Source organism: Chanodichthys erythropterus, chromosome 15 (genome assembly GCF_024489055.1).
Source record: "Chanodichthys erythropterus isolate Z2021 chromosome 15, ASM2448905v1, whole genome shotgun sequence".
Lineage (NCBI taxonomy): Eukaryota > Metazoa > Chordata > Actinopteri > Cypriniformes > Xenocyprididae > Chanodichthys > Chanodichthys erythropterus.
In genome coordinates, this window is record NC_090235.1 from 18,283,491 (window position 1) to 18,303,871 (window position 20,381).

The 20,381-nt window shown below is 36.8% G+C and overlaps 1 protein-coding gene across 1 annotated transcript in view; it reads left to right on the forward strand.

Annotated features, from left to right (window-relative positions):
- Positions 1–9,904: 9,904 nt before the first annotated feature.
- csmd3b (CUB and Sushi multiple domains 3b) overlaps positions 9,905–20,381 on the forward strand; it is a 514,670-nt gene continuing 504,193 nt past the window's right edge. The window contains exon 1 of the mRNA XM_067361816.1: positions 9,905–10,156. Coding sequence (XP_067217917.1) covers positions 9,982–10,156 — 175 coding nt within the window. The 5' untranslated portion in view covers positions 9,905–9,981. The remainder of the gene's footprint in view (positions 10,157–20,381) is intronic.

Genomic DNA, 20,381 nt, shown 5'->3' on the forward strand with positions numbered 1-20,381 from the left:
GAACTTTTCATATCACTTGTATATTCCAAGTCATACAATTGCATTGTGTGAGAAACACACTCAAATTTAAATCTTAACAAATTCAGTCCTTACACAAAGTTATTGTATGGCTTCCGATGATTTTGGAAAATCGCGCACAAATCCTGTGGATCACTTTTACTATTTTCAAGATGTTTAATTGTTATTTTGGAGCTTGATAGCTCCTCATTCACTTTCATTGGGGTAGTTTACCCAAAAATAAAATTTCTGTCATTAATTACTCACCCTCATGTCGTTCCACACCCGTAAGACCTTTGTTCATCTTCGGAACACAAATTAAGATATTTTGATGAAACCCGAGAGGTTTTTTTATCCTCAGTTAAATGCAAAGAAATTACCACATTCAAGTTCCCGAAAAGTAGTAAAAACATTATAAAAATATTCTTGACTACAGTGGTTCAACCTTAATATTATGAAGCGGCAAGAATACTTTTTGTGCATAAAAAAACAAACAAAAATAATGACTTTTTTCAACAAATTCGTCTCTCCTGTCAGTCTGCTGTGCTATTTATTGCAGTGCTTCCAGGTTATCTGTTTGCTGCTCACGTGACCAGAGCTGGCAAATGCTGAGCCGGTATTCAGACGTAAACATGGAAGCTCTGCGATATAAATAGTGTAGCAGTATGACAGGGGAGAGACGAATTTGTTGAATAAATGTTTTGTGCACAAAAAGTATTCTCGTCACTTCACAATATTAAGTTTGAACCACTGCAGTCACGTTGACTATTTTAACAATGTTTTTACTACTTTTCTGGACATTCATAATTTCATTGCTTTCAATGGATTTCATCAGAATTAATTAAATTTAATCTTAATTTGTGTTCTGAAGATAAACAAAGTTTTTACTGGTGTGGAACGACATGAGGGTAAGTAATTAAAGACAGAATTTTTTTAAAAGTAATTCATAGATGTTTGTGTTGACATCGAGGTGAGTAAATAATGAATTTGTATTTTTGGTGAGCTCTTAACAAGCATTGCTTTTTGTTGTTGTATCTTGGCCTTGTGTTAACCAGTGTAGAGGGACTGTACCAGTGTCTCAGCTGCTCTGAGAGTTTGGGAGGATTTAAACACACTGAACAATAGCCAAGTCTCCTTGGTAACAATGGCGAAAACTGAAATAATAGCAAACAAATGAAAAGGCAGCAAGGAGCAGTGGGTGTACAAGCATGTAGAATGTGATCTGTTGGGACCAATTTTACTAGTAACAATAGGAACCTAAAGCATATAAACATTGACTGTTCCAGGCCTCTAAGCAGCAGCCTTGAGAAATTGCAGTGTTGACACATAAAGATTCTGTTTTCATCTTTTGCGAGAGTGCATGTACACTACCGTTTGAAAAGTTTGGGGGCGGTAGGATTTTTAAAATATATTTGAAGCCCACTTAAGCTCGATTAGGACTGCTCATGTAAGCGTACTAATTGTCACACACTCTGCTGTGCATCATTTATGTGGTTACTGTACATTAGCATTGGTTAAAACACTTCCCTGGTACATGCAAAGTGCTCTACGTATGTGGAAAAAAAGCAAATGAAAAGGTTCAAAAAATGAAATCCTAGCAAAGCGCTGCACAGTAGGTTAATGCGGTAATATCGCTTAACCTCAGTAAACTGTTACATTTAATGTTTGGGCTGCGCTTCACACTCTGTTAAAGAATACTTAGCATTAACTCTCTCTGCTGTAATGCAGTCCATTGACTTTGATGAATCTTTTTAATATCAGTTTAATACCCTTTCTCGTTGAATCAAAGCATAGGCGCTGAACAAATGCGTGGTGAAAGTCACTGTGTAATTATGATTGATTCCATATGACATTTGAATCCTTTAGCGGAAACGCTGTTTAGTCACATCAATAGGTCAATGGCTAGTTGAAGAAAGACACGGTCGGTCCAAATGAAAAGCTTCTTAGAGACCAAAACATCCCTAAACCGGTTTGCAAAGCCTCCATAATTCCTCTCAGTGCAATGAAACAGTGACTGTGAGTGTTAGAAACACAATAGGATGTGGATCTTGTTCCACCATCAGCAAAGGGACTCCGGTCGTTCATCAAAAGTTTCCCGTTCGAAGTGTGTTTTCTGCAATAAACTCAGCAGCATCGCATTACTTGACATTCATCAAAAATTAATACAACAGCGTTGCCGTTGTTTGCGATATCAGGGTCTGCGTACACGCACTCATTTACCTTTGAAATGTGCTTCCATTTAATGTGGCGGCCTTGTCTACTGAGTTACGCGTGCTGTCGTATTCTCGACAGCACAGCCGCCGATACGCCTCTAAATTTCATTTCTCGCGCAGGGTCGGTCAAGGTCTCGGGAGCAGTGAGACTTGTCGTATCAGCCAGGCTTTATAAATAAAGAAAGAACGGGCCCAGAGGATAAAAGATAAAACAAACTCTTTGATGAAAAATAATTTCTCGTCTGGTGGTTGTAATGTGAAATACTGAACACGTTTGTTTTATTTAAATCGGAGCCCAGATGCAGGAGCAGCTGAACCAAAGTGTTCCTCCTGAACAGAGAGCGATTTCTTTGAATGCAGGCCTTCATTTCTGAAGTGAAACTTTTCACACCCACTAGCTGGATGTGTGTTGCGAGGGCTACTGTAGACTCTGCTGGAGATAGCCCTTCCTTCCACTTTAGATATAATTATTCCATCAATTTGACAAGCCCAAAGGGTCTGGGGTATATTTAGGTTTCTTTCTGATTGCCGAGGCACTGGTTTTCTCACCAGCACATGGGTAATTAAGGGGCAATTTTCTTTAATTGACATATTCAAATTAATTATGGATTGGGAACATATAATAACTTCTGGCTGGCGATGCGAAGTGGACAGCATCAACTTTTTTTCTTTTTTACCTGAGTCATTTTGAATTGAAATATGCAAGAAGATATGCAAAATGCTGTTTAACTACTGTACAGTATGTAATATTTGGTGAATATAATTGTGAATATAATAAAAATATCAATCCATCAATCCATCAATCAATCAATCAAAAATCTATCTATCTATCTATCTATCTATCTATCTATCTATCTATCTATCTATCTATCTATCTATCTATCTATCTATCTATCTATCTATCTATCTATCTATCTATCTATCTATCTATCTATTGTTTGTTCATTCTGTCTATCGTTCTATCCATCGTTCATTCATTCGTTCATTTGTTAATTATGGATTGGGAACGTATAATAACTTCTGGCTGGTGATGCGAAGTGGACAGCATCAATTTTTTTTCTTTTTTACCTGAGTCATTTTGAATTGAAATATGCAAGAAGATATGCAAAATACTGTTTAACTATTGAACAGTATGTAATATTTAGTGAATATAATTATGAATATAATAAAAATATCCATCCATTCATCCATCCATCCATCCATCATCCATCAATCAATCAATCAATCAAAATATCTATCCATCCATCCATCGTCCGTTCGTTTGTTCTGTCTATCGTTCTATATATTGTTCTATCTATCTATCTATCTATCTATCTATCTATCTATCTATCTATCTATCTATCTATCTATCTATCTATCTATCTATCTATCTATCTATCTATCTATCTATCTATCTATCTATCTATCTATCTATCTATCTATCTATCTAATCTAACATCCTTATCTTATAATAAATATAATAAAACTATAGATAAACATTTTATAAGTCAATATATATTGTTAAAATAGGTCTGACACAAATGTTTTACCATAATCTGTGTAAAAGTCTCTTGCAAAGTTTTCAAACATACAGGATCTCCTCAGACTTACAAAAGAAACAAGGAAAAGCTTTTCTGATAATACAACACATGGCAACAGTTGGATTGGTGAGCAGTGTTTTAAGTTGGGGCTTAGCGAGGGTCAATTTCTCTTATTCTGTCAAAGTTCTTTCTTGTCAAAGAAAGACAATTCTTTCCTCTTCTCCTGTCTATCACATCTGGCTTTTAATGCCGTTGTCTCTCCTAACAGCGGCGGATCTATGGCTTTTCCCACAGGAGGGTGAGGAAGAATTGATGGGTGTGATGTTAAAGCCCTGACACTTTTAGGCATTCAACAAGACATTAGTCAGGCAGTGAACTCACCCCAGACTGCCATCATTACTTCTTCTTAGAGCTCTTTTCTGTGGAGTGGAGGGGGAGACGATCTAGAAACAGTGCTGTGCCTCAGCAGATCTTACAGTGCCACACATCATTGTCAACCGCTGCTACCAACCTACAAATCTGTGAGTTTCTGAGCATGAACACTACAGCATTTAGTGCTGGGAATGATGAATGACGCCTTCTTTTGTCCTCACGCTCTTTCCTTTTATCTCACATCTTCTCTTTCTGGGTTTTTATCCTGATAGTGAACATTAGGATCACACACTAGAAGAATGTCATTTAATTTATGGTCAATCAATAATTAAATTCATATTCCTTGCATGTAGGCTGTATGATTTAAATATTAAAATATTGTGCTTGCAAGGGAAGCCATTCTATCTATCTATCTATCTATCTATCTATCTATCTATCGTTCTATCATTCTATCGTTATGTAATTCTATCTATCGTTCTATCGTTCTATTCTTCTATCTAGCATTATATCGTTATCGTTATCTATCGATCTATCTATTGTTCCATCCTATGTATCTATTGTTCTATCTATCGTTCTATCGTTATGTCATTCTATCTATCTATCTATCTATCTATCTATCTATCTATCTATCTATCTATCTATCTATCTATCTATCTATCTATCTATCTATCTATCTATCTATCTATCTATCTATCTATCTATTTATCTATTTATCGTTATGTAATTCTATCTATCTATCTATCTATCTATCTATCTATCTATCTATCTATCTATCTATCTATCTATCTATCTATCTATCTATCTATCTATCTATCTATCTATCTATCTATCTATCTATCTATCTATCTATCTATCGTTGTGTAATTCTATCTATCTATCTATCTATCTATCTATCTATCTATCTATCTATCTATCTATCTAGCATTCTATCTATCTATCTATCTATCTATCTATCTATCTATCTATCTATCTATCTATCTATCTAGCATTCTATCGTTATCGTTATCTATTGTTCTATCTATGTATCTATTGTTCTATCTATCGTTCTATCGTTATGTCATTATATCTATCTATGTATCTATCTATCTATGTGTCTATGTTCTATCTATGTATGTATCTATGTATGTATCTATGTATCTATCTATCTATGTGTCTATGTATCTATCTATGTATGTATCTATGTATCTATCTATCTATCTATCTATCTATGTATGTATGTATCTATGTATCTATCTATCTATCTATCTATCTTTCTATCATTCTATCGATCTAACTATCTATCTATGTATTGTTCTATCGATCTATCGATCTATTGTTCTTTCTATGTATCACTATCTATCTATTGTTCTATCGTTCAGTCTATCATTCTGTCATTCTATCTATCTATCTATGTATCATTCTATCTATCTATTGTTCTATCCTTCTATCTATCGTTCTTCTATTCTATCTATCTATCTATGAGGGCAAAATGAGATTTATATGATTTACAGAAATGATTAGATTCATTAACATGCATTTATTATTATTATTATTATTATTATTATTATTATTATTATATTATTATTTGCAATCAGTAAAAAAAAAAACAAATGTTGAATCTAAATGGGAAAATATAAAATAAAAAAAAAAATAAAAAAAAACTGAAAAAATGTAGTTTAAAGTGACAGAAAATAAACCTAATACAACCCCACAGTGCACACTGAGAATCTGGGTCCTATTCACATGGTCACATTCGTTATTTTAATTAAATATATTTTATAGTTAACTGTAAAAATGACTGAGTGTATACTTTTAAGTTAACTCTTTTTTATCTTTTAGTTTGCCATGTTCAGCCTCAGTCTTCTGCTAATGAATCTGAATGGCAGGTGTGACAGAGCTGATGCCCTCCATCATGCACGTGTCCCCCAGATATGATGGATAAGAGCCTGAAGGGCCTGGAGCTTATGCAGCGCTGCTTCTGACGGGTGCACTCATTGCTCTCGCCCAGCAGTACATCCAAAGAGCAGGGTGTGGGGCCACAGGGAGTGACGACATACAATAAATAACAAGCTGAGAAACTCTTTAATACCTTGAAGGCGAGCTGTGCTCGTGACTTAATGAAGTGTGCAAATGAGGTCACTTTTCTAGTCATAAGAATAACCCATCTTGAGCCTCAGGCCTGGATTGATGCATTGCATCTCCTCAAATGACCATAAGCTTTTGTAAAGCAGATGTTTTTGTATCTCATTGCTGAATGCCCTTGGAACTTGTTTTGCTTTGGTGTGGTGCTTTGAGAACAAGCAATGCACAGAAAAAGTAAGGGTGATACTTGGCATTGACTCATCTTTTACTTTTATTTCTTATCAGCATCTTTTGATAACCACGCAAGCTGCCATGCAAAGGCAAATCTCTGTGCACATTTTGTTGAGTTATGGCTAAACTTATGTTTTGTGAACTTCTGAAATTAAATAATCAAAATTTTAATTTTCAGTGTTAGCATATTTACCGCATGCTGCCTTAGTCCCTTGATCAAATGTGAAATATTGCTCTGTGAATTTGTTATTTTAATAAATGTTATTTTAATATTATATTTTATTTAATTTAAAGGGGTCATACTTTTTAATTATTTTATTATATTTTATTTTATTATTATTTTTTCATTTTACTTTTTATTTATTTTATTATTTTATTTTATTTCATTTTACTTTTTTATTTTTTATTTTATTTTATTATTTTAGTTTAGTCTAGTCAAGGTTTCTTGCACCAAAATATATCATACTCATGTATCATATATCATACTCTGTCTGATCCTTTAAACAGGCAGTTTTTGGAACTTTACCTTTAAGACTTCTATGCAAATGCCTTCTGTTATGTTTGATTTACATCTTTGCATGTAAAATAGAAACAATCTGTGCTTATTTTGTCATACTGTTTATTGCATACTATATCAATTTCAGACGCAGCGAATGCTTGTAAGATGTACGTTTTCTGCCAGGTTCAGTATAGTTGGTGTTGCCCCATTCTTCAGTAACAGCCTCTTTGCATGTTCACAAAATAATGTGTGCTGAAATGCACCGCACAAACTGTTACGGTTGGACTGAAATGATCAGAGAACATGCTAAAAATAAACATCTGCTCTGAGCCAGAAAGAACACAACGTTTAACCAACTTCTAGATTGTTAACTGGAATAATAGCATATTCTTTTGGTGTTTTGTGATAATAGAATGTTTTACTTCTTGCACCGGGCCAGCCCAAGTTGCTGGACATCAAATAGATGTGTTCTGTATTCATGTCTTTTGAATGAATCGTTGTTTCCTCTTAATTTCAACAGATGGTCTTTTTGGACTGGAGAGGGTTTTTCAGTTTTGAAACCATGTTTATGTATCAAGCTATTTTATTTCAACAGGGAATTTATATTTTTAAAAGGACCCATTTAAGTTTAAATATAAAAATGTAGCCTACAACTTAAAGATGGCAAGAGGCAAGTTGTGAACTAGAGAGTTACAATGAGTCTCAATTGTGTCCTTCATCTAGTGCTCCGGAGAGAGCAATTAGTAAACGCTGAGTGACTTTGGATTAGAAATGTTGGCTAAATGACAGTGTAACTAATCATAAAGTGCTTCTAATATTGCCGAGGCTAATGTACAGTTCAAGCGGTCTGGTATACAATGCACATTAACTGTTTATGAATTCTAATTGAATGCCTGCACATGTCCAGTTGCATTGAGCCAATCTGGTATTTAAGGGACCTTAACTGGATTTTAATTTGGTGTGTTGAAGGAGGGAGGAAGAAGAAGGTTAGTCTCTTGTACTCAAAGCAGATGAGAAATGTGGATTTGATGAGGTGCAGTCATGATTCATTCTCTGGTGGATTTTCCAGCATCTCCCTCTCTCTCCTGATCCTGTCATTGAGAGACTGCGATGAGTAAAGGTTATATGCTTATGCCTATGACTATATGATTTATCGCCCTTTCCTTTGTTCAGATGGGTGTGGATCTGCAGGACTAATGAGGATGGAGTTCCACTATCTAATTAGTGCTTGAGAGCATGAGGGGGCTAAAAAATTGGATGAATGACTTTGTTGAGTACTTTCTTAACTTAACATTTTGGCTATTCATAATGCATAGGATGTCTTTTTATTTGAAAGACCATGTAAGATACCTTAGAACCTGTGTGTGTGTGTGTGTGTGTGTGTGTGTGTGTGTGTGTGTGTGTGTGTGTGTGTGTGTGTGTGTGTGTGTGTGTGTGTGTGTGTGTGTGTGTGTGTGTGTGTGTGTGTGTGTGTGTGTGTGTGTGTGTGTGTGTTTCATCAGCTAAACCCTACACTGTAAAAAAAAAAAAAAAAAAAAGTTGAAACTTAACTTAAAAAAGTTACCTGCCTTAAAATGTTGAGTTCGCTGAAGTTAATAATTTGAGGTAATACAATGAAGGTGATTGGTTTAATCAACAGAAACTCTAAATATTATGTTATCTGAACTACATTAATTATTAAAGTTGATTTGACAAAAGAAAAAAAATTGTTTCTTCTTTCTCAAAGTGCATATTATAGGGACAACAAATGTCTGGTATCCTTGTCCTTTTGGGAACATTTTTTGGTCCCCGAGAGGAAAATATCTTATAAATCATACTAAGTGATGTTTTTTTTGAAAATGTAAAAATGCAGAAAGTTTTCTGTGATGGGTAGGTTGTACAGTTTGTTCAGTATAAAAATCATTATGTCTATGGAATGCCCCCATGAAACATGAAACACGTTTTATATGTTTCTGTGTTTGGTAGGTTTAGGTTTAGGGGTTGGGTTAGGTGAGAGAAAATATCTTTACCTGATGTAAAATCAGTGGAAGTCAATGCAATGTCCTCACTAATATAGTGAAACAAACGTGTGTGTGTGTGTGTGTGTGTGTGTGTGTGTGTGTTTCAGGCACGTGGGAAGTGGAGAGAGAGGGAACGCTGAGCATCTGCACACTTCTAAGAATGAAATTTGACTGGATGTTCAGCCTGTAGATGGCAGGAGTGTCCTTCTACAGTGCAATCACCCAGTCTTAGATCTCACATTCACTGCCAAGTTTCTTACAAAGATGCCTTTCGTAGGAAATAATTATGATTATAATACTAATGCTAGACTTTTATAAGATTACGTTGGCCTCAATAATTTCAAGAAAACAGTTATTCAAACGAGGATACAAGAACTCAATAAAATTGCAGTATGAACACCTCTACAGCATGTTGGACTGAATGAAACATGGAATAGTTCTTACAGCAGTCTTTAGATGATGGATGTGTTTCCATCATTATGTTAACATTTAAGCAGTAAACTGTATCTGTGCATGTCCAATGGATAAATTGACTAATTTCACATTCAAAAATAAAAAAAGCATGCAAATGAAGCATTTGCATGCATGCACTACTGCCAAATTACTTTATTTTCAATGATCTTTGCCGGGGAACAAAAACATCTTGCCTAAACTGGTTTGCTGGTCTCAGCTGGTTTACCCATGGCCTCCCAGCCTGATAATGCTGGATTTCATCTCATTTAAATGCTTAAAATATCTTTAAAACCATCCAATATACCAGCTTGCCCATATTAGGAGACTAGCAAACCATCTCAAACTGTTTACTTTTTTTCCCCCCTCAGCATTGCTTTTATTAATTTACTCATAAATGCATCTCGACTCTAAATGTTTTATTTGTGCAATTATGAAACAGTGAGATCACACACTGAATAGCAGTGAATAGTAGTCGGTGAGCGAGATCACAGCGCAGAGAGTTTGGCCCCTTTTGGCGAGATGGTTGAGTCCTCGTCAAGGTTGCTGTGGGATCCCAGCATCACCGTTCACTTCGAGCCACACCGCGATCCGCTCCGCTTCTGGCTGAGGGAAAGAACAACTACCTTCATGTGAACATGAACATAGATGACACAGAGGGGCACAGCGTCAGATCTACGGGATTCCTGACCGTTTTCAAGAGAGGATGTATTAGATGTGGTCCGGTGGACTCCCAAGCAAAGAAAATGGGGATTAAAACTGGAGTTACATTTTGGAATCTGATATTTTTTATGATGGTCACATGCGTGCGAGGTAAGTCGACAGTCTCGAGGAGTTATTCCGAGGTTCTGCACCAATGTATATGGATGGGAACGAGCTTGGAGTGGATGTAGGGAGAGGAGAGCCAACCGTGCAGCAGAATGCTTGAGAATAAAAGCGCATTTACTCAATGCAGGCATTGAGCGAGGACTCAATAAATATTCTTGCAGTATGCTCGAGCGGATACGTGAGTTGCTTGTGGTCATTAAATGATGGATCACAAAGTCAGAGAGAAATTTTATCCGAGCTGTTTTAGATATTAACACCATGCAGGGTTGTTTCATGTACATAAGGAAGCAGCTAATTACTGGATCTCAAATGAACGCGTGTTATGAGTGCTTATTTTCGGGTAACGCAGCTCGATTGGTTGGGGTATGGAAAGAAAATCACGATTCCTTTAGGTGTACCAGGTATACATCCAACAAAATGCACCATTGACACATGTTTTAGTCTATAAGTAACCAAGAACTGGCTGGATAACGTAAGATTTCACCAATGTACCATCACACACAGCATCTCGCGATGGGATTGACGCGTCTGGACGCCTATTGATCAGCCCTGATTTGGGGAATTTAACTGTTGCACGCCGTCTCAATATACACTTTGATCGCATAGATATAGGTTTGAAACATCCTCGGCGTTTTCATTGGGTTTAATTGGAGGAGGCTTGGTGTGAGCTCTCATCTATCTGTGGAAAATGAAATATATAGGATAGAGAAGTTTTGGAAACGTGCAGTTGGGTTTCTGGGTTTAAAAAAAAAAAAAAAAAAAAAAAAAAAAAACCTTTGCAGTTTGATTGAATTTAGTAGGGTGGAGGCAAACCCCTGGGCAGCACTTCTGCCTGATGTATCTTGGTCATTACCACCTGCCTAGCATTTTAATTCGCATCGAGCTGATTCATCTGATGCTAAACGGTTTATAGTAATAGTAGCTATACCGCCACCTTAAATAAAAATAGTCATTTTAACTGATTCTTTTATAGATATAAACATTTAAGCTGTTAACACTTTGATTATTATTCTATATCAGTACTATATTTGATGCTTTAACCAATCAAGTATGACGTCACGCGGGGTGAATAGGTACTGAAAAGGGCTTGATGTGTTGGAGACGTGGATAAGCAGCAGTACCGGTGTCCGTAAAGTGTGCGAGGTGCAGTCTTGTTGGCTGATAACCCGTCGCGTGGTGGCAGTGTGACGAGATCCTGAGGATAATTAATGCGATCTAGACCTCATATCACTGCCTTACTGCTGGAGAGAAGAGAGAGAGCGCGCGCTATCCAGTGAGTCATTCTGACGTACAGTTGTTTGATGTACTTAAATAAATTAATTAACACTTAGCATGAAGACTCATTAGACCTTAATTAATAAATAAGAAATCTTAAACCAGCCTATGATGGTTTGATGGCCTTAAGATTGACCTGGTTGGCGTGTCCAAACTCCCTTTGAAACCAGCAAACTAGTCCATCACGACCTGCTGGGAAACCATTTTAGGCTGGTTTAAGCATGTTCCCCCCGGCAGGGATGTGGACTGTAGATATATGCTTCTTGGTTTAACATCAGCAGGCCTTAGGACTAAACTTAATTATGCACATTTATTTCTACTGGTGCTGAATTAAAAATTTGCCGACCTAGAGGCCACAGGAGTCCAGCCCAGGTGGTAGATTTGAATATAAACGTGCTTCATCTCTACTCATTTTTTTGCAGCAAAGACACCTTTTCTGAGTATTTGTGTTTTAGTACTTTTATGCATACTGTTCAGGTGAAATAGTTTGAAATTAAGAGGCCTTGAGTTTGAAGAAAGCTACTGTGTATGGGCCATATCTAGTAGATAAATTATAACATTTAAATTCTGTACAGACATTTTTTGCTTTTTAGGAACTACCAATGACAACTTAAAATCTTAAACAAAATGAAGTGAAAGTGAAGGAATAAATGGACCGACTGTCGAATAATGGAAGCATTTTGTTCTCATTAACAGAGCAGTCTAGTACATAATTTCAAAGTCTTGTTTATTTCCTTATGTAATTTCACAAAACAGCAGTGCTCTTTCAGTTTGTTTATTCTGAAAGGCTGCTTAATAAATCACAATTTATTGGGGGAAACTAATATATAGGAGTCTAAGGCTGCTGTGACGTCACTAAAAAACACTAAAAAAACCTACCATACTGGGTTAAAAACAACCAAGTTGGGTTTAAAATGGACAAACCCAACAATTAGGTTGTTTTGACCCAGCGGTTGGGTTAAATGTTTGCCCAACCTGCTGAGTAGTTTTATTTAACCCAACTATTGTTTAAAAATGACTGTATTGCTTGCTTAAAATGAACCCAAAGTATGTTGGAAATTAGTTTAATGAATAATGATTAAACAGTAAACATTTATTAAATTGCTTATTAATAAATGTTCACCTTTTAAATATGATTGTTGTCTCTAGTAATTATGTGTCTGATCTGAACCTATTTTTGGTCCATTTTAAGCCAGACATATAGTCATTTTTAAACAATAGTTGGGTTAAATAAAACTGCCCAGCACAATGGGCAAACATTTAACCCAACCGCTGGGTTTGTTCATTTTCAACGCAACTTGAGTTGTTTTTTAACCCAGCATTTTTTAGAGTGTAGTTTGCTTGGCTTTATCAACAGCCACTTCAATCTCACTTATCTCGAATTAGTTGCCATAAACTGACCACAGGTCACTAGCTAGAAGCCAAATATGTCTACTCAGTGGTTAACATACAGACCCACTGGAGGACAAGTCCCGAGGGGACAGATAATAGCTGGAAGAGGCATCATACTTGGGATCAGTGCCCTATCTTACAAGTGTAAAATCCAGCATGTTACAGTTTGCCGCTGTGTAACACTGCCTCGTCTGAAAGAGGCTTTTAATCTTCATGAGCAAAGCATGGCTGTTGAAGAGCCAGGTGCAGAGCAGGGTCATTAAAGTCTCCAGATGTCTGTAGTCAAATAGATTTTAGGAACTCCTCTCCTACAAACAGCATGTTTTAAGGTTGTTTTTGTGAGTATGAACTGCTTACAGGATGATTTCTTGCAGCCGCTTGCATGCGTGAGGCTTGTCATGTAACATTTCTGTAGTGTCCCCTGTCAGTTGACTAATGGCACAATGCCCTCAGGTTAGAATTGTGTCTCGTGGGAAATTGAGTAACCTTGATAAAATGGATCCAATTAGATGGTTTCTGTTTGTCGGTGGACGTGTGAAATGAACATAAAGGGTCATGAATACCACATCTGAAGGGGGTATGTTAAACCGGAATTGTTCTTCTGCTGCAGACCATACTGTTGCTACTTGGATATGCATCACCTTTTCTCCCGCCCTGAGCAGAATCGATCGGGAGTTGGAGTGATTCTCTCACAGTAACAAAGCTTTGCATGGATGCTCAGTGGATCACGTATAGTTTTCCCTGGACTATCTTCTGTTCTTCTCCTTAATAGCTCCTGGTGATCAGCGTTGCATTAGTCATGCACAAATACTCGCACTTACTTTGGTCTCTTGACTTGTACTTGACTACATCTGAAGTGTTAAACAGCTTCTAGTACAAAAAAAAGATACTGACAGATGGATGGATTTTCAGAAGGGATGATGTTTTAAGAGAAAGGTCTTTGATGTCGGTTTATTTAAAAAGCTAAATATGCAGTGTAAATAGGGTCTAAACAATACATTTGCCTATAAAATGGTGTGTGCATACAGACCATGAATATTTATTATGCTAATGAAATAATATTGAATAATAAACATGATGTCAAACCTGCTAATGTTGAATTAATTTACAAACCTCAAACATTTATTAGCGATATGAAACTGTGGATTCTTTTGCATTATTTTTGATTTAGAAATAATATAATTTTGAAAATATTCATTTTCTGCAGGTTACATTACATCAGTAGGTGGCGATAAGTGTTTGTATTGTGAGTGACTCATTGAATCATTCAGTCAAACAATTCTGGAATCCATTCTGAAATGAAACAAGTGAATCATTGAATCATTCACTGAACCAATTTGTTCAAAAACACTCAGAAACATTCAGAAATTTTACTGTTGCACAGAAACACAACTAATTGCTCTTTCTATCTATCTATCTATCTATCTATATAGATAGATAGATAGATAGATAGATAGATAGATAGATAGATAGATAGATAGATAGATAGATAGATAGATAGATAGATAGATAGATAGATGGATAGATAGAACGTTAGATAGTTAGATAGATAGTTAGATAGATGGTTAGATAGATACATAAGTGTGTCTGATTTAGGTGTGAATTAACTGCTGGTTATTCGTTTTGATGACTTAATGTGAGGAATAAAATGGATGGAATGTTGCAATTGCAATTGCCAGCTATTTTAATGCCTTAGGTTTTTCCTTGCGTTTGATGCTTGGCGGTGTGCATGATGTATGAATGTTTACAAGCATATACCCAGCCTCATTTTGCATTTTAATTATTACCTACGTGTCCAGAGAAATAACCTGAAATCCCTAAAGGTCACACTGCAGAAAAACAACATTTTGGGATACACCATTAAGGAAATTCAGATTCAAGCCAGTCACACAGAATTCCCATGTATTTCATTAGTGAATTATGCATGGGATTGTCAGACGGTGTTAATGTTATTAACTGTGCTTAGCCAAGCCAGGCGTCTACCAAAAATATGTTATAGAAAGGTTTTGCAAACATTCCAATTAACTTATATCTGAATGTTCTTTGAAAATTCAAAAATCAAAAATCGCAAATGTTATGCGAACATTAAGAGAACATTCCATTTCATCAAATTGCAAATAATAAGGAAATGCTACTTTTGAATGTTCTCTAAACATTTTGAAAATATGTAAATAATGTTAGATGAACATCCAAAAGCATTCCATGAATAATGTATAAACATGTTTTTGTGCTGACATTTTGAGAACATTATTAAAGAGCAAATAACTTTGTACGAACGTTCTATTAATGTTGCTGAAATAATGTTTGAGAGAACCTTGCCAGAACATCACCACATGATGCATTTCAATTATAACAATCAAAATGTGTGTGCACATGCAATGCATACTACTATTAGTCCATCGACAAACCAACAGCACTCATGCCATGCAGCTTCCATGGTGGTCTTGTAACTTGAGTGTTGTTATTAGGGGCCAGCAGGGGGCACTAATAATTTCATTAGTGTGATCTATGGTCTTGTTTACCACCTTTTCAGCCATAGCTTGTAATTGAGTGTCAAGGAAGAGAATAACAAACTGGATGATGTTTAGAGTACTGTCACACAATGGTAGGCTACATGAGTGATGGCTGAGTTGCGACCTCACTGCTTGTAAAGGGCTTTTGGTGCATGAATTACTTCACAAGTGCACACAAACGCACTGTTATTCATACTATGATTTTATGTTGACCTAGAAGAACTGATTTTCTTTAACAGAGGCTATTAAACATTGTATAAAAGCTCTCGCTGGATCTCAGCAAGGACTGAATCAAATTATGTTAGTTGATCCAATGTGAAAAATAAACGAAGCACTGTTGCAGCATATACAGCCACATTGAGGTATTTTTCGTGACCTTAGAGGAGTGAAAGGCTTCCAGGGTGACAGCTGTGTTGGAAACATGGTCTGATTGGAGCCCTGTGTCTGTCAGGAAGGCTCAGGTGCAGAGGCGTGGAGCTGTCTGTTTTTGCAACTCATTCTAGCCTCTACCTGTTGTGACAGAGTTGCTCAGTCCTTACACACCTATAAACATTCACAAGCACACTTACAAACTGCTACTGCAGGCGCAGTGTCAAAAAAGGAGAGAAGAGCGGTGTTCATTTTCATCATGCTGGAATACATCTGTACTGCTGCAGTATTCAGCAGCTGCTCGCTTTTTAGTACTGCTGTGAGAGTGAAGGTTTAAGGAGCGCTGTGTTCAACAGTGGACAGTATTTTTACTCTGATAGAGTACAGCTTACAGAGTAAATAAAGTATTTTCATTTTGGAAAACTTTTACTTTACTACATTCAAAACCGTAGGAGTTTTATCAGGGTTGTGCCCCATTCAGAATTGAACTGAATGCTTTTTAAATTCCAATTAAATTACTGAATTTAAATTAAATTTGACCTCAATTCAAATTAAATTCATGTTCAAACAGGATGCAGATTTGCAATATCAAGTTGAATGTAAGGAAAATGTATATACTATTATTTAAAGGTGTCGTAGAACGTTTTTTCAAAAGATGTAATATAAGTCTAAAGTATCCCCTGAATGTGTCTGTGAAGTTTCAGCTCAAAATACCCCATAGATTTTTTTTTTTATTAATTTTTTTAATTGCCTATTTTGGGGCATCATTAAATATGCGCCGATTCATGCTGCGGCCCCTTTAAATCTCATGCTCCCCTCCCCCGGAGCTCACGCTTGCCTTAACCAGCATAAACAAAGTTCACACAGCTAATATAACCCTCAAAATGGGTCTTTACAAAGTGTTTGTCATGCAGCATGTCTAATCGCGTAAGTATGGCATTTATTTGGATGTTTACATTTGATTCTGAATGAGTTTCATAGTGCTCCGTGGCTAAAGCTAACATTACACACTATTGGAGAGATTTATAAAGAATGAAGTTGTGTTTATGAATTATACAGACTTCGAGTGTTTAAAAAAGAAAATAGCGACGACTCTTGTCTCCGTGAATACAGTAATAAACGATGGTAACTTTAACCACATTTAACAGTACATTAGCAACATGCTAACGAAACACTTAGAAAGGCAATTTACAAATATCACTAAAAATATCATGATATCATGGATCATGTCAGTTATTATTGCTCCATCTGCCATTTTTCGCTGTTGTTCTTGCTTGCTTACCTAGTCTGATGATTCAGCTGTGCACAGATCCAGACGTTAATACTGGCTGCCCTTGTGTAATGCCTTGAACATGGGCTGGCATATGCAAATATTGGGGGCGTACATATTAATGATCCCGACTGTTAAGTAACAGTCAGTGTTATGTTGAGATTCGCCTGTTCTTTGGAGGTCTTTTAAACCAATGAGATTTATACAAGAAGCAGGAAACAATGGAGTTTGAGACTCACTGTATGTCATTTCCATGAACTGAACTCTTGTTATTCAACTATGCCGAGGTAAATTCAATTTTTAATTCAAGGGCACCTTTAAAAGTTTAATTTTAAGTCAGATAGCAGTGTTTGTAGCTTAAAAAAGCTTTTGTTTTAAAGTTTAGAGATGGATGGATTGTAACACTTAATTTCCCAAAATGCATTACCTGTGTTAAATTGTTATTGAGTATCTGATTTATTTATTTATTTATTTTTTTTTCTTTAATTTTTTTAGAGAGTATTTTGAGGAAGGGAATAGAGTATATCAAATAGCATAAAAACAATGTCCGGTAATCCTTATCAGTACATTAATGTTTGATATTTTATTACATGCAAAAGTAAATACTTTTGGACTTTTACTCAAGTAGAAATTTAAAAGCAATACTCATACTGGAGTAATATTTGATCAGGGTGCTTGTTCTTTAAAGGGATAGTTCACCCCAAAATGAAAATTTTGTCATCCTTTACTCACCCTCATGTTGTTCTTTCCTCTGTTGAACACAAAATAAGATATTTTAAAGAATGTCAACAACCAGACAGTTGACGGTAGCCATTGACATCCAAAGTGTTTTTTTTTCTTTTTCCGTCTATTCAAACCGTCAACTGTTTGATTACCAGCATTCTTTAAAATGTCTTCTTTTGTGTTCAACAGAAGAAAGAAACTCGTACAGGTTTGGAACAACTTGAGTGTCAGTAAATGATGACAAAATTTTCATTTTGGGGTGAACTATCCCTTTAACTAAATGTATTTCATAACTAGCTGGCTATATTCAAAGGCACTGGGGTGATAGACCGTAACTAGACCCAGTAAATCCATGTTTATGTTTGTGTGCGGCTGTAGAGTGCTATTTTTACCAAAAGACTGGCAAATTTCCTAGAGATGTTGGACCTAGACCTCTGCCCTCATCAGAATGTCGATGAACACAGTGCAGAGCCAGGCTTTTATGGGTCAACTTCTGTGAATGAAGAAATTACATCAAAGTCCATTCTGAAGTGCGTTGGCTTGACAGAGAGGAGTCACCGTCCCTCGACGACAGCCAATGGCGATGATTCAGAGGAGGCGGGAGCATGCGGCGTTATACGATTGACCTTTTGCCTTGTGAATTTGTGTGCAGGTCGCATGCACCGCGGCGTTCTCGTTTGATTCCTTCCGCCTCATTGTTCTCAGGCGAGATGCGTTTAGTACAGTCAGTGATATATTTGCGGCCTCATTGTTCCACAAGGGAGGCTTGTTCATGACTGCTGCTCATGGTGGGCCTCTTGTTTGAGTTGTCAGTTCGATCTGGGTTCCCTGGAATCGGGGCTGCCTCATGCCGAGAATCTCTGCCAATTTCCTCAAAGCTCATTTACTCTTTTCTCCCTCCAGTTCCCCTCACATATGTTGTTTCCCTTTCATAGACAGCAGATATAAATAATATCTCTTTGAGTTCGTCTTATACCTCTGGAGTGATATTTTTGTAGCGGCCATTAATGGAGGAAGAATGACACGGATACCTGTCGTCGGCCAGAGGACACAGCTGGACGAAGATCTGGACGAGCTTGACCCTTTGACCTTTCGTTCCTGGGCTTCTGGCTACAGCGAAGGACGCAGCTGCCTGCCATGTTGTCATAATAGATGATTCCATAAATTAATAACCCCATTTCCCCCCCCAGAATTCCCTGCACTACAATATTAATATCATAATGCTTGTGACTATGACAGTCAACAGAACCCAAGATGTTTTGCTACATGTAAAATACTAGATGCCCCAAGCGAACTGTAATTCTTAGAAATATATCTCACACTGTCTTGTTTAATAAACCGTAAAGAGTTTTTAGCATTTCCGCTGAGCGAGGCGCTTTGAAGCATTGCTATTTCAAGTTTCAGGTGCCATTCAGCTGCTTCCTGGATTGTAGCACCAGAATAACCTATTTAAACAAACTGAGTTTGTTATGTAATGCTTTTCTACTCTGTTCCGGCTCAAATGTCGCTGAATCACGATGCCCCCATAAGTTCATCAGATAACGCAATCTCAGAGCACAATCTAATTAAAATGGCAAACATTTTAAATTACTGCGTGCTATTTTGGGAGCGTGTCCATGCAGTTTGAGATATGCAAAATGCAACTTCATCAGTTTTACCTGGGTCAAAGTCACCTTGAGACCATTTGTTCTAGTCCAGCAGGATTTAAAACCAGATTTTGAGTTACGGTCCTTCACTTTACATGGTTGATTGTGCATGCTGTGAATGTTGATATTAGGTATGCTTATTACCTCCATAATTAAGATTCATCATCACTATGCATGCACTATGGACAAGAGTTGAAGGGGTCCTTGATTATGATTTCACTTCTTTAACTTTAGTTAGTGTTTTGCTGTTTGAGCATAAACAACATCTGCAAAGTTACAACGCTCAAATGGAGATACTTTCTTTCACAGAAATCGCATTTTAAGGACTACAACAAGTTTCTTCCCGGGTTGGGAATAACTCCACAGCAACTACATAAATTTATCCACTAACCATTCAGAAACGTCCAGTCACAAAGTTGTACAGTAACTTTTTCCTGAGTCTCTCCATCAGTGTCGACTCCGGTTTGAACAATGTAAGGCTGAACACCGTTACTGACAATCCTCTCACTGCGTGAGATTCTCCAGCTTTGTTGTTGTTGAGCTGTTAAAGCTCCTCCCTCTTCTGGAAAGGGGGCCGGGAGCAGCAGCTTATTTGCATTTAAAGGGACACACACAATTGTCATCCATGTCACATGGTCTGTGTCACATGATTTAACTTCATGGCAGTATATCTGAAGGCAGGAGGTTTGTTTGATCTTCTGTGGCCTTTTAAAATATTACTTTGGTCGAATGGGGACTTTTTATAGTCTGTATTGTTGTAAAGAGCTTGGCTTCATGCCTTGAACAGTGTGAAACGAGGCTGACTTTGTTCCAGCTGTTAGCCGTTTCCTTTAGTACCTGAAATCTAATGCTGGACAATTTTTGGAAGCACAGAGGAAAGAACAACCTCTTGTTTAAAACAGAATTTATATGCTTCAACAGGCTTCAAAAGGTCGAGATGGACTGGCTGAGGGACAGTTATAATGACTATGTGTAATTGCACTATGATTTATTACTATTGTCTGGCTAAGCTAGTATGCACA